The 17,399-nt window shown below is 38.0% G+C and overlaps 1 protein-coding gene across 5 annotated transcripts in view; it reads left to right on the top strand.

The window, feature by feature from the left end:
• The first annotated feature begins 938 nt into the window (after nucleotides 1-938).
• ino80 (INO80 complex ATPase subunit) overlaps nucleotides 939-17,399 on the top strand; it is a 37,191-nt gene continuing 20,730 nt past the window's right edge. For 2 of the 5 annotated variants that reach the window (XM_039693283.2, XM_039693282.2), the window contains exons 1-25: nucleotides 939-1,093; nucleotides 4,266-4,327; nucleotides 4,442-4,618; nucleotides 4,819-4,979; nucleotides 5,258-5,325; nucleotides 6,143-6,289; nucleotides 6,378-6,498; nucleotides 6,580-6,782; nucleotides 6,872-6,925; nucleotides 7,279-7,482; nucleotides 7,573-7,768; nucleotides 7,854-7,921; nucleotides 8,034-8,246; nucleotides 8,619-8,699; nucleotides 9,666-9,761; nucleotides 10,761-10,820; nucleotides 10,912-11,054; nucleotides 12,104-12,188; nucleotides 12,292-12,409; nucleotides 12,931-13,016; nucleotides 13,107-13,274; nucleotides 13,547-13,680; nucleotides 14,154-14,221; nucleotides 14,322-14,415; nucleotides 15,547-15,742. In XM_039693283.2, the coding sequence (XP_039549217.2) occupies nucleotides 4,476-4,618; nucleotides 4,819-4,979; nucleotides 5,258-5,325; nucleotides 6,143-6,289; nucleotides 6,378-6,498; nucleotides 6,580-6,782; nucleotides 6,872-6,925; nucleotides 7,279-7,482; nucleotides 7,573-7,768; nucleotides 7,854-7,921; nucleotides 8,034-8,246; nucleotides 8,619-8,699; nucleotides 9,666-9,761; nucleotides 10,761-10,820; nucleotides 10,912-11,054; nucleotides 12,104-12,188; nucleotides 12,292-12,409; nucleotides 12,931-13,016; nucleotides 13,107-13,274; nucleotides 13,547-13,680; nucleotides 14,154-14,221; nucleotides 14,322-14,415; nucleotides 15,547-15,742 (2,907 nt within the window). In that variant the 5' untranslated portion in view covers nucleotides 939-1,093; nucleotides 4,266-4,327; nucleotides 4,442-4,475. Of the gene's footprint in view, nucleotides 1,094-4,265; nucleotides 4,328-4,441; nucleotides 4,619-4,818; nucleotides 4,980-5,257; nucleotides 5,326-6,142; nucleotides 6,290-6,377; nucleotides 6,499-6,579; nucleotides 6,783-6,871; nucleotides 6,926-7,278; nucleotides 7,483-7,572; nucleotides 7,769-7,853; nucleotides 7,946-8,033; nucleotides 8,247-8,618; nucleotides 8,700-9,665; nucleotides 9,762-10,760; nucleotides 10,821-10,911; nucleotides 11,055-12,103; nucleotides 12,189-12,291; nucleotides 12,410-12,930; nucleotides 13,017-13,106; nucleotides 13,275-13,546; nucleotides 13,681-14,153; nucleotides 14,222-14,321; nucleotides 14,416-15,546; nucleotides 15,743-17,399 lie in introns of all 5 variants that reach the window. The other 3 variants (XM_039693278.2, XM_039693277.2, XM_039693279.2) reach the window with 2 other exon arrangements.

Genomic DNA, 17,399 nt, shown 5'->3' with positions numbered 1-17,399 from the left:
ATTCCTAATAATCCTTTAGGTGTGTGTGTGTGTCTGTGTGTGTGTGTGTGTGTATATATATATATATATATATATATGAAGAGTTCAGATGCAAAAGCCTCTAAATGCCATTTGAAATTTTCTTCTAGAATGATGATTTTTATCAAGCTTGTATATTTAAGTTCAGTAATTTCACTTAAATGGCAATGATAATTACCTATTAATTGTTATTTAAGTGAAATTACTGAACTTAAATATACAAATTTGATAAAAATCATCATTAAAGAAGAAAATTTCAAATGGCATTTAGAGGCTTTTGCATCTGAACTCTTCATATGTTAAAGTGCATATCTATGAATCTATATTTTTATATAGACCACTTATATACAACACATCTCCCCTCTTAAAAATTAAAAAAAAATATTCCACACTCCAAAAATGACACTTTTGTGTGCTTTTTTACATGACATGGATAAAGATATTAGATCCTAACATTACTTTCACTTTAAAAGTTAGAAATTAGGGGGTTAATTTTTAATACCTTACATTTATGGATATAATATTTGTCAAGCAAAATGACTAAGTTGCATAGACATTACACATTCTATATTGCATTAGTGTTATGTATAACAAGACAGTGACAAATTCTACTTCAAGTCCCAATCACGCGATATTTTGAGACTACATTCGGAAAGTGTTACGTCATGAGACCTTCGGCAACGTTCGGTTTTTCTAGGCACAATCAGTAGAACTCCGATAGCCAATATACTCTCCTCCAATTACCTGCTTAATTTACAATGAGTCAGTTTCTCACATCTATGCTCTCTTAATCGAAACTACTCCTTTCTTTTTGCTACTACTACTTTATTATGATACCCTCCCTAAATGCTTATAAGATTGCAGCCGTCAGTCTATAATCGATTGGTTTGCCTGTTCCCCACTCTGTCCTCGCCATGGCGCCGTGTCCCTGTTCTCTCAGTTACTGAAAGTGGCCGCCTCTCTGCTGCTACCGACTCACGGTCTCTCTCCTCGCTCACAACCGCCATTTTGGAGACAGAGAGCTGCGAGTCGGCTGCAACAGAGACAGAGCAAAAACGGCGGACACGGGGACAAGGTGAGCTAGCGTTTATGAGGAACGTGGTGGGGGAGCAATGGGGGAAGATGGCCGGGAGGGAGAAAGAATTAGAATATGGGAATCGCAGATCTGCTGGCCTCCTCGACTCCCGCAGTGCATGTAGACACGAGACGGGGCAGATGGTCCATGACCTCACGTGGAACAAGGCCACAGAATATTACGAATCATTTAAAATCATATCCCTACATTTCATTTGACAAAGAGGTGGTGGCCTTAAAGAGACAGAACCAATTTCAATTATTCAAAATAATCAAGAACTTGCCATGATCCTAAATCGCGTTGCTAAAAAAAAGTCACCTCTACACGGCTATCATTAATTTCAAAGGCAGGCAGCTAAACTCCATAGCCGTCCTTAAAAAAACTCATTAATGCTATTTTTGGTGGTTGTGACTCAAGTTTACCTTCATAACGTTAATTGCAGCGTTGCTAACTAGCAACATGTAGCAGTAACTGATGTAGATTAACAAGCAACACTGGCTGCTGAAACGATTAGCGTTAGCTAAACCTAGCCAGCTTAATGTGCTAGCTAAGCTAAGTCAGATATGAATCATCAGGCTTTCGATTATATTGTGTACACTAACTTAATTTTACCCGTTTTGTATAATGTTTGTTGAGACACCTTGCACCGCTATACATGATTACCTCTTTGTATAAAGGATACGCTCGTATCGTCATCAGTGTGCGTTTGGATAATTGTTTGTCGCAAATGAAGAAACCAAAAATTGACGAGCATTTGGCTGTATTTACACATGAGTGTATTGATGGTGTAACAAATAGTTCCCCGGCCATCAAAGTGATATGAGTTGCCAAACTAAGAGATGAGAATAGTTTCACACATTGTAACTCGTCATGACCATTGCCACATTATATGTGTTATGGCATTCAGGAAATGGTTAAATGGGGGCACTAAAACACTAGTGGTGTCAGTTATTATGGTGCTATAGTTATGTTTACAGAACTCTCAAAATCTGCAAATACACCAGTATTATAAGAGGTTTAATATTGTGTATTGCACAAGATTTCCATTTGGATGAATTACTACTAGAGTTAAATGTGTAAAAATCCATTTCCAGTGGCGCTTTGCCAATAAAACAATGTAACAATTAAAAAAAAAAAAAAAAAAATAGAAATAATATTTGGGGTTTGGAGAAAGAGTTCAGTAGTCCTTAAAGTCAGCATAAAATCGAAATTCAATATATTTTCTAAATGCATGTTATTGATTTGATTAAACATGAACCATTAATCCATGTAAGTTTATTTTTTTTTAGTAACAATGAAATGGAAGAAGTAGAAAATCTTTTCTTTTGTTTTGTGACACATCTGCATGTAATGATTTATTGAAAAGTAAAAGAGGGACTTAGATCTATGCATTGGTTGTTGATTGCATTTTGAGATGTGGGCGTTGCACGTAAAAGTGAAGGCAGAGCTACACTGTCCCTAACAGCTTGTGTGAAAGTGGACTAATTCATTGGAAAAGTCCTGCATATATCACCAATGAGAAGTCTGTAATTTTCCCCAGAAAATCAAATTGACATTTTGATTGATCGCTGCCAAAAAATTAAATAAACACATGCCCGAATGAATTGCTCACAATAAGATCTATCATGCATTTGGAAAATAGGGTGAATTTCCAGATCATGCTGACTTTTTTTTTTTAAAGGGGTCATGAACTGGCTTTTTAAATTTTATTATATTGTTGTCTGAGGCCAACAATTATGATGTTGGCTTGGTTTTTGCATTCAAAAACATCAGAAGGAATAAGTAATAGGCTATTTTGTGCCCTAGTTTTGAGCCTAGCTGAAAAACGCTCAGTTTTATGGGCGTCTCGCACTGAAGACTTGGAAGTAAATGTGAGTGGATTACAGTTTTGCATATTATAATGATGCAGGGCTAAACCGGCCATGTTGTAGGCTTTGGATCTTCTTCTGTGGGGGTGGTGTTTCATCCTCTTTGACGTCGTAGTTCCCCACTTTGAAAAACGAGTCGTATGCTGAGGCTGGTCAAGGAAAATTTGATTTCTCAGTTCATCACACCTTTAACCAAATTGTCAACTTTGTCCTTTGTAATAACAGTTTTATTTTTGTTGATTTATGCTAGATTTTTCTAATCATTTAGTAAGCTTAAACCCTACCCTCTTTCTTACAGTCATCGGCAAATTTGCATTCAGTCAACAACCGATCGATAAAACCCTGCACTACATTTATTTTACAATGATCCATTTCACTCAGATGTGTGTCACAGTGGAGAAAAAAGATCTGTCGCAACATCTGCTACATCTAGGAAAGCAGGATGGGACTTATTGAAGTGCTGGTCCCATTTAAAAATGATTTTAGCTTACACCACAGCCACAAAACATGATGTGCTTGTTTGTCAGTCATTACAGTTGTTTTTTAGTGGACACTCAACATTCTCATTCTAGTGAGCATCTGATTGGAGAACAAACAAGCGAGATCACTCATCAATGTCCTTTGTCTATTTTCCTAAAGGACAAGACTATTTTAAACTGATTAATGTATCTGATAAAAGTTAATTTTGTCTACTTTTAGGAGTATACAAATTACGAATATAGATGGCCTCAAAGCGGATGCACAGGCATTAAAGTCTACATGGGTAGATACACACTACCATTCAAAAGTTTTTTTTGTTTTTTAATGATTTCCGAAGAAGAATGATATGTTAAGGACCATGTGACACTGAAGACAGTAATCGCTGCTGTAAACACATGCACTTCTGAAAAACCCGCAGTAAACAAAGCAGTTCACTAGATTGTGGTTAGCTGAACCTTAGAAGGCTCGTTGTTATCAGATTTGTTTTGGACACCTCTCCTGTCCTATAGAGGGCACGTCCTGCTGTGACAATGGAATGAATTTGCTGTTACATTTCAGTATGCTGTCAACCTATCTACTGTGTTCATCTCAATCCACTTCAGCCACTGCCAGTATCACATTCTGCAAATGCACGGTTTCTAAAATTTGTCAGTTGCTTGCTATGAATTAATGTTTGAATATTAGTATGCAGTCTTATTGTAAATGTGCAATAAATCTTACAGTGATCATGTCTATAGAAGAGCACAGCACATGTAAATGCTGTATATGCTGGTCATGTTAATCAGTAAATGCTGAAGTAAACATTACATACTTTTCTGTTTCAGATTTATCGTTTGTGAGACACTGAATGTTAAAATTGTGAAATATGAAGTCTCGCTTTCCAAAGGTACTGTACTGCTCTTTGCTCACAGTTATGTTTCCACCTTTTGAGCTTTCAAATCATTCAGGTGATCTTCAAAATCTCATTTAGAGTTAACCAACAAACTTTGTGTGTGTGCAGTGATCGCCATTTCAGGCTCTTTTAACCTCTGCCTATGGCCTCAGAGCAGGATGGAGTGGGAGATGCCACTTGCTCAAAGTTGGCCAAACCACTTCACCTGCAGTACCTTGAACGATCCCTCCGCCTAGACACCTTTCTAAGGCAGACTGCTGCTGTTTTTAACCAGAACATTTCCAGGTAATTCAGTCCTCTTTGAACTTCTGTAATGTTGAGTCACAGCATAACCTCTGTGACACTACCAAATCCTTAGAAACTATAATGTCACAATCCTGTTTGTGATTCTTGGCTAGTTTGTTGTCCGTTTTCCATAATTCCTAAAGCTAATAGCTAATAGTAAATTTTTATAGGAAATGCTGCACTGTGCTTCTCTGTTTAAGCGATGACAGCGATGACGGTTTGGGCGAGGGGTCTTCTCTGGCCTCGTCTAACCCACTGCTGGCAGTGAAAGAAGATCACATCAACCTTGAGGACGAGACCAAGGACTCCTGCAGAGATGGAGAGACGGACTGTGGCACTCTCAATGGAGCTGTGCTGCAAGGTACGATACGTAAAATAAATAAGTTATCTGTTGTATAACATAAGAATACATAACCTCCTCTTCAAAGTATTGTTCTGTATATATGGAAGTATTGGAGTGCATTTGATCTCATTATGTTGATGAAGTGAGTAGGATTTAGCTGGTCATGTGATCTCAAAAGGGTGGCTTCCATGAGGCATTCCAGTGTGTGTATGATTTTCAACGTGTTTTTTAAAAGTGCTCTTCACTTCTTTAGGGGTAAAAGTTTTTAATGAGTAACCCCAAACTGTCTTCCTCAGAGCACAAAAGTGACAAGGCGGGTCTGTATAACTTCTCGAAACTGAAGAAGAGCAGGAAATGGCTGAAGGTATGTATAGATCAAATATATAGCAAAGAAATAGAAAATAGTATGTATTTATATCCAAATCCAATCCTTGCTCAATGGAAGCTTGTTTCTGCCTCAGATTAAAAAAAAATAAAACTGGTAATCGTGATATAAAGTTTCAAATAGTAAAGAAAAGGCACTTTGCAAAATCAAATTTATATATATTTTTTTTTACAAAAAAATAGTCACAATTGCAGATTTAAATGTCGAAATTATGAGAAAGTGGCAGTACTAGTGAGATTAATATCACAGTTAAAATAAATAAACTTCTAACTATCTAAGGCTTCTTTACATGGCAGAGTTTAAGCTGCTCAGGTCTTGTGCAAAATTCTGCGTAAAGAAATAATTCTGAATAAAAGCCAGACCAAATTCTGCTTGAAAAACTTGTTCTCGCACAAAAACGTTTCTCTAGAGAAAGAGATTTTGTGAGTGAACAAAAAACTGGTGATTGAAATAATGCGGTAGAATGAACTGTATTTTTTTATGCTTCTGCGAGTGAACAGAACATTTCTCAGGGGAACACTATACTTTTGTGAACACAAAACGTTTGTGAGCAGATACAAAGTTTCTCTGGGGAACGCAAAAGTTGTGAACTTTGAGCATTTTTGTTCTCCAGTTTTTTTTTTCCACCGCAATCTCCATTTAGGGACTCCATAGTTGTTGCAATTCTGAAAAATAAATTTGCAGTAATAAGATATTAAATTATCTTTTTCTTTTTTGTTCAACTCACACGTTCATAATTAATTATGTCTCTTTTTTTATATCCATGTCTAAGCAGTCTGATGTTTGTAAATTGCAGGGCATCTTGCTGAGCGATGACACCACAGATTCAGATACTGATTCGGATGATTCTGACTTTACAATGACACGAGAAGAGCTCCAGGACATGCTGCGCCTGCACAAGTTCACCAAACTCCACCAGAGCAAGTTCCACTCTGACAGAGAGGTAAGCCGTGTTCGCTGAGTCTGGGACAGCTGCCCCCCGCATTGATAGCTTCATGGAAACTGTTGGTAATGCGTGTTTGTGTTCACAGCTGCAGCACTATCAACACTACAGCACAGGCCTCCTGTCCACTCACGATCCTTTCTACGAGCAGCAGCGCCACCTATTGGGCCTCAAGAAAAAGAAAATCAAGGAGGAGAAGAAATGTAAGGGTAAGCCAAGACTACAGGACAAAAGAGGATGACAGTAACTGTTTTCTGGTCATCTGAATACTGATCCATCTTCTTTTGTAGCCAAGCTAAAAAAGATGAAAAAGAAGAAGAAACGGGGAGAGGAATTCTCCATGGATGGACGGACGCACATTACTAAAATTTTTGCTAAGTTTTCACATGATGCACCTCTTCCCATGATCAAAAAGAAGCACCTAACCATCGAGCAGCTCAATGCTCGTAGACGAAAAGTCTGGCTCACGATTGCCAAAAAAGAAATCCCAAAGGTACAAACATTTTTCGTGGTCAATAATTTGCAATCGCCTCGTTTTCTTCTGTTCATGCATTAGTCTAAATTTTTATTGTCTCATTTCAGGCATTTAAACAGAAAGTCTCGGCAAGGAACTTTGTTTCAACCAATGCCAGAAAGGTAAGAGATGCTTCTATTTTACATACACTACCGTTTAGAAGTTTGAGATCTGTAAGTCTCTTATGCTCACCAAAGCTGCATTTATTTGATCCAAATTATTTAAAATGTTTGTTTTTTTTCTTGTGATGGCAAAGCTGAATTTTCTAATATGCTGTTTTGGTGCTCAATTGGTATCATTGGTATGGTCAAAACATCTGAGACCACATTACAAATCTGGAATTCAACATTTTATTTAAACCTGGAAATAAAAGTTTTAAAACTTAGTTAGAATTTTTTTATTGTTGCTAATGGTCTCAGAAGGTCTAATTTTGTGGACGTTTGTTAAGTCTTTATGCATCTACACACTTCTCTAGTTGGCCCACCAGTGTATGCGTGAGGTCCGGAGGGCTGCAATCCAAGCGCAGAAGAACTGCAAAGAGACTTTACCACGGGCCCGTCGGCTAACCAAAGAGATGCTGCTGTACTGGAAGAAGTACGAGAAGGTGGAGAAGGAGCACCGCAAGCGTGCTGAGAAAGAGGCTCTCGAGCAACGCAAACTGGATGAGGAGATGCGGGAGGTATTTATACATATACGCTCAAAATCACATTTCGCTGAGAATCTTTTCCGAAAGCATCATCATTACAGTTCCTCCTGTGTGTCCCATCAGGCCAAGCGTCAGCAGAGGAAGCTGAACTTCCTGATCACCCAGACAGAACTGTACGCTCACTTCATGGGGGGCAAGCAGAACGCTGGGGGAGACGGCACACAGGAGGAGATCCTGTGCAAGCTTGAGGACAACACCTCCCAACGGCAGATCGACATCGGTGGAGGGGTTATGGTCAATGTCGGCCAGGAAGACTATGGTAAGACTCTCTAAAGGACCTTTCTACGTGGAACTTATGGAAATGTATATCAGAATCATATGGTTTCCTTGTTTCCGTCTTGCAGATAGTGAATATTACAAGTCTCAGGCTCTTAAAAATGCAAAAGAGGCATATCAGATCCACCAGGCTAGAGTAAGTGCTAGTCGGAATTATATGGTATATATTTGCATTACATCATACATGTTTCCCTCATGAATTTTGGCTGGAAATGAATTATTACAATGTCACTCTTTTTGTTCTGTAGACCAGATTGTTTGACGAGGAAGCAAAGGACAGTCGCTGCGCCTCTCTGCATGTGGCTAGCTCTGGCTCTGGCTCTGGCTTCGGCGAGAGTTACAGCTTATCAAACCCATCTATTCAAGCAGGGGAAGACATTCCCCAGCCCACCATGTTCAATGGAAAGCTTAAGGGCTACCAACTCAAAGGCATGAACTGGCTGGCCAATCTTTATGAACAGGTGATTTTTTTGATGCTCTCTTATGCTTTTTTTCCATATACTGCTGTTCAAAAGTTATTTTTAATGAATTAAAATTAATACTTTTATTTAGCAAGGACACATTAAATTGGTCAAAAGTGACAGTAAAAACACATTTTAATGTTACATAAAATTTATATTTCAAATAAATGTTGTTCTTTTGGACTTTCTGTTCGTCAAAGAAATATTAAGCAGTATTTACAGTATAAATGTCAATCATTTATATATTTCATAATACTACAGTTGTGGTATTTCTAATCAAATAAATCTAGTCTTGAAAAACTTCTTTTAAAAAGGGTTTACCGACCCCAAATTTTGAGATGATTTATGTCTCTTTCTGTTTGTCTCCCATAGGGCATTAATGGCATTCTGGCTGATGAGATGGGGCTTGGAAAAACGGTCCAGAGCATTGCTTTACTGGCTCATCTGGCAGAGGTAAGGATTGACTTTCCAAGTTTTCTGATGTGATACAATAGCTTTGTGTGAACAGACTGAAAATTTAGTAGTTTCGCACGGGAAATCTTGATATTCGACTTGACTGAAGTCATTTTAAACATTATAGAAGTATTATTAATAAATATGAATTAGTTATTTTAAATAATATATATATTTTAAATACATGATTATATATATATATATATATGTGTGTGTGTGTGTGCGCGCGTAGCGTATTGTTGTATTTGTGATTTATAAATGTATTATGGACTTGATAATGATGTTTTCAAATGATTCTCAAAAGTATAACATTTACAAATCTTAAAAATTATACAAATGACTTTTTCATACCATTTTTGAGCAAATACATAAATATCAAGACCTTATATAATTTAATAGCAAGATATTTTGTTTCACTATATCACCCAGCCCTACCATTAGCACAACATAGCATGATAACAGGGCTTGCTAAACATTCTCCTTCTGTATTCTATCATCTTTTAGTCATCCAATTTCACTCGAAAGACTCTGTATTTCCTAATCGCTAGGCTCTCAGATCAAAAATCTGGAACAGGTTAATTTTTTGGGAATATGACACCAGCGTTATATAAAAAACACAACTCTCTTTTCTGCTTTCCTGTGCTATCATACGCATTTCTACCAAACAAGCCCGGCACCACAAATGAGTTTTTTGGCATCGATGTGAACCCTCCAGCTGTCTCCGCTGCCCTCTATGACCTCCAGGGTTTGCGAAATGAGGAGGATACAGAGTTTTAGGATTTGATATGAAAGCGTAGCGCTGTGGGCCCATAGGAAGCCATGTTAGCTTGTTACCTTGTTCTTCAGTTGTTTCCTGTTTTGACCCCCTCTCTCTTCTCTCATTCTTTCCCACCATCTCCGTCCCAACCCCCCTCTGCCGCCTGCACCTGTTGGGATTATTTTGTGTTGGTGTGCTCTTTCGGACAGAGGGAAAACATCTGGGGACCCTTCTTGATTATCTCCCCTGCCTCAACACTCAACAACTGGCATCAGGAGTTCTCTCGCTTTGTCGCCAAATTCAAGGTGAGTGTGGCAGCTGTGCAGGGAAACACCTGCAGCCGTTGAATCCTTTTTACCGCTCTGTCTCTCTGTCACTGTCACAAACCTTTTATAAACCCATTGAACTACGTCTATTTTCAGAACAATGGAAAATGTGTTTTTTCTTAGCCGTTGCATATTTTGCTGTAAGGAAGGGCATGTCAGATTATTGCATTTCTGGTTTGATTTTTGTAATCCTTAGGGGGCAGTGTTGTATCATTTATAGTGTGTTCTACTAATATCAGCAACCTAAATATTCATTTTCTGCCAGTCAGACCGAATCTCACAAATCATCTGTATCCGAAATCCCAGACAGAATAACTTGAAGAATATGAGAGGGCTGAAAAATAATGATTTCTTTTTGTTGGCCTGGTCAGGCCAGTAGTTCAGTTTTATCCTTGCCCTGCCAATATTTTCACTGACCCTGCCACAATTTTATTTTTAGCAATATATTTGCCAGAAGGAAATATGTTTTTCATTAAACATTAGTTTTTTTTTTTAATAAAAAACATTACAACAAATAATTTATACAATTTTTAATTTGTGTAATATCTGGAAATAATAGAGCTATAATGTAACTTCATGAAAGCTGTTAAAAAATGCCTACACTTTTACTTGCTCATTCTTGCCCGGATCAGTGGGTCCGTACTTATTTTTGAGCTCTGAATAATTTACTTTATACACTTTTTCCCCCCCAATTTAACACATCCTTGCTGTATAAAGGTATTAATTCTTTAAAAAAAAGAAAGAAAAAAATTAGTGACTCCAAACGGTAGTGTATATTGTTCCCAAAGATTTTAATTTTAAATAAAAGCTACTTTTAACTATTTAATCATCAAAGAATCCTGAAAAAAGTATCACAGGATATAAAAAAAACCTGTCTATCAAAAACATTATGAATAGTAATAAAGTTTCCAAACCTTTGACCGGTATTTAAATTAAAACGTAATACAATTTTCAACTTTGTCTCATTCTTTCTTGCAGGTGTTACCGTACTGGGGGAACCCTCATGATCGTAAAGTTATTCGAAAATTTTGGAGCCAGGTAAGAATTTCATAAGAACATTGCTCTACTATATCAGATTAATTTAAATCTACTACTTCAACCCTATTTTATCCATGTTTGCCCCCTGTAGAAAACTCTGTATACCCAGAATGCACCATTTCATGTGGTCATCACCAGTTATCAGCTGGTGGTACAGGATGTGAAGTATTTCCAGAGGGTGAAATGGCAGTATATGGTTCTGGATGAGGCCCAGGCACTGAAAAGCAGCACCAGGTAATTAGCACCCGATTAGCACATACACGCATACATGTACACTGCTGTTCACAAGTTTGGGATCGGTATATATATTTTTTTAATGTTTTTAAAATAAGTCTCTTATACTCACCAAGGCTGCATTTATTTGATAAAAACACAAACTGTAATTATTACAATTTAAAATAAATGTTTTCTATTTGAATATATTTTAAAATGTTTAAATGAATTAAAATGAATTTTCAGCATCATCACATCACCATCATGACAATACATTAAAAATAAATAAATAAAATAAAATCATAACATTAAAGGATAACTAAAAATAATAATAATTTTAATACAGTTCCAATACAGATAGAAGATTAACTAGCTATAAACTTTGTTTTACACAGTATTTATTTCAATGTTTTGGAACTGACACTGGCATTACCACTTCCACAAAGTGGTCAAACAGACTGGTTATCAACTCATGCTGATAATGAATGTATGAATCTTAAGTCTTAAAATGGCCAAATATATGCCAGTTTTCTTGCAAATATGGCTCCAAAATGTACAAAACTGGTTGTCTCAGTGCTACGCATCCTTGATTGTAGCTTTCAACAAGGGAAACTAGCATACAAAAAGCTCCAGATGCTACAGAGGGTCCCCAGTACTGGAGCAGATTTTCATATTCCCATCCTCATAGTCAGTGCGGTGACACTATGTCTGGACTGGAACCCCTCAGAGAAAGAGGGCCTCTCGAGCTCTGAGTGTGAGTTTGTGCCTCTCTGGAGATGACAGCACATGTGCCAGCATGTCCTTCTGTTGTGGTGGAACATGATTTATCACCCAATTGGATTCTTGACAGTGCATCAGAGCAGCTTTCTTGAGCTTTCTAGTCTCTAAAGTCCCCAAAATCAATGAAAGACTCAACCAAGTCTGAGAAGTGAGCTCTGAGGAGAATCCCTGTATTAGTATTCAGAGTTCAGCATTAAGCGTTGTTGTCATGCAGAGTTACATTCTTCATTAACCTCAGCTTGCTGCTTGTTTGGGAGGTCTTAGTTGCTGTGTCTGGTTCTTCTTGACAGCGTCCGATGGAAGATTCTCCTTCAGTTCCAGTGCAGGAACCGCCTCCTGCTAACAGGGACACCAATCCAGAACACAATGGCAGAGGTGAGTGCATTGATTCATGTGGGACGTTGTTTGAGAGTCCACGTGTGCGAGACTGCCTGTGCAGTATCACATAAAAACATGACACTTTTGTTCTTCCGTTTAGTTATGGGCCCTGCTTCACTTCATCATGCCGACTCTGTTCGACTCTCACGAGGAGTTCAACGAGTGGTTTTCCAAGGACATTGAGAGTCATGCTGAGAACAAATCTGCTATTGATGAAAGTCAGTCAACTCAATTATCTCAATTTTGTTCACGGTCCATTATATCTCCAGGGAGCTTCAAATATGTGTCAGGGTTGAAGAATTTAGTCAAAATAATTATGTAAAAAAGCCGATTTGATAAAGCTGGGATAGTAGTAGAAGTAGTTTAAAGGCCTTCCTCATCCAGTCTATTCAGTTTATCATCTGATCTATAGATTGCTTGGATTTTCTGGCTGGTTGCTTGCTTGTTTTAGCACATAGCTAGTATGTTTAGCAATTTGCTCACATGTTTAACATGTTGCTGTCATATTTTATAAGGCTTTGCTAGTATGTTTTATCATTTAGCTACGTTGTCCTAAGCAGCAAGCCAACATAATTGTTTAATTATTCAAAATGATTTGGGATTAAGGTGCAAAATAATAAGGTTTTAACATTTAATACTGCATTAATATTAAAACACTAGCGCTCATGTTAAACAGGCGATGGCTTCATGTGTTGCCCATGCTCCAACAGAGGTAATTTCCCATGGTTTACCCTTTCAGACCAGCTGTCCAGATTGCACATGATCCTAAAACCATTTATGCTGCGCAGAATAAAGAAGGATGTGGAGAATGAGCTCTCTGACAAGGTGATACAGTCCTACAGTATCTCAGAGAGAATTATGGTTTGTGGTTTCATCTCTAGTCTCTATATGTGATATAATTTTTTTTAATCTCAGATTGAAATCCTGACATACTGCCAGCTGACCAGCAGACAGCGGCTGCTCTACCAGGCTCTGAAGAACAAGATCTCCATCGAGGACCTGCTGCAGTCATCGATGGGCACGGCCCAGCAGGCCCACTCCACCACCAGCAGCCTCATGAACCTGGTCATGCAGTTTAGGAAGGTGAGGCTGGGTTTATCAGCTAGATATAGTTCACCCAAAAATGGAATACAAAAGAAGATCTTTTGAAAAATGTTGGTAATAGCTTTGATTCCCAACATTTTTTATGTTCCACCAAAGAAAGGAAGTCATACAGGTTTAAAACAACATTAGGATGAGTTTTCATTTTTGGGTGGACTATTACTTTAATTACCTTTTGTCCTTTCAGACTGTACATATAGTAATGAGCTGCAGTTTTTAAACAGTGGTTTTTTTTTTTTTTACAAATTTAATAGGTTTGTAACCACCCAGACCTGTTTGAGCGTCAGGAAATACGCTCGCCTTTCCACATGTCCCTGAAGCCCTTCATCATGTCCAAGTTCCTGTTCCGACATGCCATCCTCCGCACTTCTGACCTAGGAAAGATGAAGTGAGTTGATCTCCATGTAGCTTCCAAGTTTACTGTTCCTCCCTCAAGGCTTGTTCACACCAAGGACAATAACTATAAAGTAAATTGCCTTAATTCAAAGAGATTAGGGAAGTCCGTACCATAATTATAACAGTAACGACACAGAGGAACATTTATCATTGGAATCTCTTTCAGAGCATTTTTTTTTCCAGCCGATGAAGGATAAAAGCATTATTAGAATTTCGAGCTTGAACAGTTAAAGTGCCAGACACAGATAACTGCATAATGTAATTATAATAAACAAGAACGTTAATGTGGGCTAATATAGTTAACGTTATATTAATTGTTCTTGGTGTGAACGGACCATTAGGATTTGTGCTGCCAACTGTTCGGCATTGTTGATTCCATCTCCGATCAAAAGTTGTTATACATCACGTGTAATAGCTTTGAAAAGTTTTAAGTTGATTGATTTATTCATTCTCTTCACTCCTCAGGCTGAAGCAGACTCTAGTCTCTCCGTTCTCCACACAACACATTCAACAGTCCTTGTTTCACAGAAAAAGTGAGTCTCTTTATTAATTCCACAATTATATTTCAATTTTAATTTTGTCATTACAAAACTTACACACTCTTATTTCTGATCATCTGCATGATTGGTATAGCTGATGATGAAACCAGCAGCTTTTCCTTCCTGCGTTTCATCGATGTGTCTCCCGCTGAGATGTCAAACATCATGCTTCAGGGGACTCTAGTGAGGTCAGTTACAGTTTATTTTTTGCTCTCTACAACGTCTGACGCAAAATGGTAATTAATATGATTAGCCTTTGGCTTTACTGTGTATTAAACAGCTATTAATGTGTTGCTAATGTTACTCAAACCATGTTTCCGTTCCCCATCTCTGAGTCAGATAGCTGCCTTATAAAAAATCAGCATTCTTACAAACTCTTTGAACAACTCAGAACATCAGTGGAAAAAGACATAGTACATCAAAACATCATATACATAATTCACCCTCTTTATTGCTAAATGTACCTGATTTTTCATGTCAAAAGACAAATATACTAGGATAACCTGGCTTCTCTTAAGACTCCCATACTTCGCAGCATAGTAATGATGATATGCTAAAGCCCACCGGCACGTTGACGTGATTAAGTACAACATATTTGTGACGTAGAGAACTGGGACGATTTGTCTGATGAATTTGCACATGGTTTGTCTTAAAGCATATTAAAAACACCACACAGACATATAAATAACATTAAAAACTTGATTTTGAAGTGGTTACTATCTTTTTGAAATGATTTCTCAGAGATCTCTGATGCCAGAATTATTAGACTTTATTCACAAACAAATCCGAGCGCCTTATGCAAAACAGTCACTCCAGTTCAGTGGCTAGCTTCTCAATATATACCTTCATCTTTTCCACAAATGGTAATACATTCTATAGATATTTTAAAAATACCTTGTACCATGTGACATACTTAAATAGTACTCTCTGTTGTATCAGCATTGGGCCTTTTTGGCTTCCAAATGTCAAATCAAAGGACACACACAGGAACTAATAGTGTCCAAATATCTAGCTAAGTTACTTATTTTCTAAATAATAAAATCTTCAACAATTTTCACTACAGGGGGTCTTTCATGTTTGCTTTACTATCCATTTAACCAGTGGATATCTTGAATAAATTGCATTATTCAAGCACGTTCTCATGCGGTAGGATCCATTAGTCTAATAAGAACTGAATAAAGCAATAAGAATCAAATTTATTTCACACTTGGATTAGATCAAATTTAGCTGTGGGATTCAGGCCATTCATCGTTTCCTACGGCATTGATTCCTTAATAGCTGTTTAGATAATAAAATCTCCTCTTTTCCTCTTTTCTCAGGTGGCTAGCCCTATATCTGTCCTTTAAATCAGCATACCGGCTCCACCACAGTCGTCTGTGGGCTGTAGAGGAAGAGCAGGAGAATGAGGCTAAAGGGAGAGCCTGGTTACACAAGTCTCTTTCACGTAGAGATCTCATCCTGTGGATCAACAAGCCAACGTCTTTCCCAAACGTCCACAGCAGTCCTGTTCTACAGGTGAGCTCTGTCGTTCTTTTTTATCGTTCTTGCTTTGTCATATGACAGCACATGTACTAGTGGCCTTCATCACTATATGCCTAGTAGCTATCAACTTTTTTGGGCGATTACACTGTCAATTTTTGGGATTGACAACTGCATTTACTTACAGTTGTGAGTTTTGAAATGTCCTGTTCACATTTTCACTATTTACAGTAGTTTCTCGAATACAGTCTGAATGAACGTGCAACAGGAGTCAAGCCCATATTCTCTTACTGGTAACAATACCGGCATTGACCAAAGTAATATTAAAGTTGGCGACCTCCATAAAAGAGAAAGTCTTTTGACAAGAGTCCAATATTTTTCAACCTACAGCAGCTTTTCTATCTGGGTCGAGAGTTGAGCATTTGAGTCATGCGTAGAACACAAAACTGACTTGAATAACTTTAACTTGAATTTAAACCGTGAGATGCTACAAAGCGCTCGACGTAAACGTATCTCTCAATCATGTCCATTTAGTGCATGTTTACATTAAGCAGAGAAGTTAAATACAAAAGCACGTTGTGTGTGCCTTTTTTTTGGCATACATTCTAGATGTATGTCCAAAAATAATAAGTACTGGTTATTTCTCAGGCATGACTCAAAGACAAAGTGGAACAGTTCTGCTTTTGGATGTTTAGTTAACATGCTTGTACAAAACTGAATATCTTCCAAAGATTTGATTGCACAAACTTTGGCAAATTTCTTTGTTCACTGTTTTGGAGTTCTACGCCTGCCTTGGGTTACCCCACTAAACCAGATTAAATGACCCTCATCTTTCGTTAGTGCCAAGGGTTCGTATTTCGTTGTGGAAACCAATTTCCACTCACCCATGAGTCACTCCTATGTAGCTGTATATCATATGCTGATGGGAATATCAAAAGTCCAAACTGATTCCAGAGGAAAGGAAAGACGATAGAGGAAGTGATGCTGGATGTCCCTGTCCAGAAGTTACAGTGTCGTCCCCTGGAGGCCAAACAGCGGCAAGGGTTAACCTGTAGTTTGGCGCGCTGACGTGCGTTCAGGCTACGGTCAGGGGAAGCTGTGCTCAGAAGGTGCTGACTGAGGTGTAATATAATCCACTTCCCACTACAGCTTTTATACCACACAAGCGTCTCCTAGCTCCACTGGGGCATGGATGGGGAACACGACACCACAACAATCAGCTCCCCATGTGGAAATGTGGACCGGCCCATATCGAGCGCTCTGAAGCTTTACTTTAGACTTGTAATTTGCTGTAGAATCTTAAACCATGCTACTAGTTAGCACCTGTCTTTTTCTAAGGTTTTCTCCTCCAAACTCAATCTGGTTGCAGTTCAGTTTTCTCCAAATATTGCAACATACTGTGATTTTGAGAACTAAGATGCAAACTGCAAATTCAGCAAGACTGATTTCTAGTTTCTAAATGTACAACCCCAATTCCAGAACAGCTGCTGTGATTTTAATTATCTTTAACCTTTATTTTAAAATAAAATGTTTGTACAATATTTTGTGCTGACTAACTTAAATTGTATTTTGTAAATATTAACAAATTTTGTTTTTGATGGCTGCAGCACACTCCCAAAAAGTTGGGACAGAGGCATGTCACTGTACGTTCACACCGCCGCCGACTTGAGCTTCCAAAGCGGCCGGAAGTCAT

Source organism: Pimephales promelas, chromosome 13 (genome assembly GCF_988280905.1).
Source record: "Pimephales promelas chromosome 13, fPimPro1.hap1.1, whole genome shotgun sequence".
Taxonomy (NCBI): Eukaryota; Metazoa; Chordata; class Actinopteri; order Cypriniformes; family Leuciscidae; genus Pimephales; species Pimephales promelas.
This window is presented reverse-complemented; position numbering and strand designations above follow the sequence as displayed.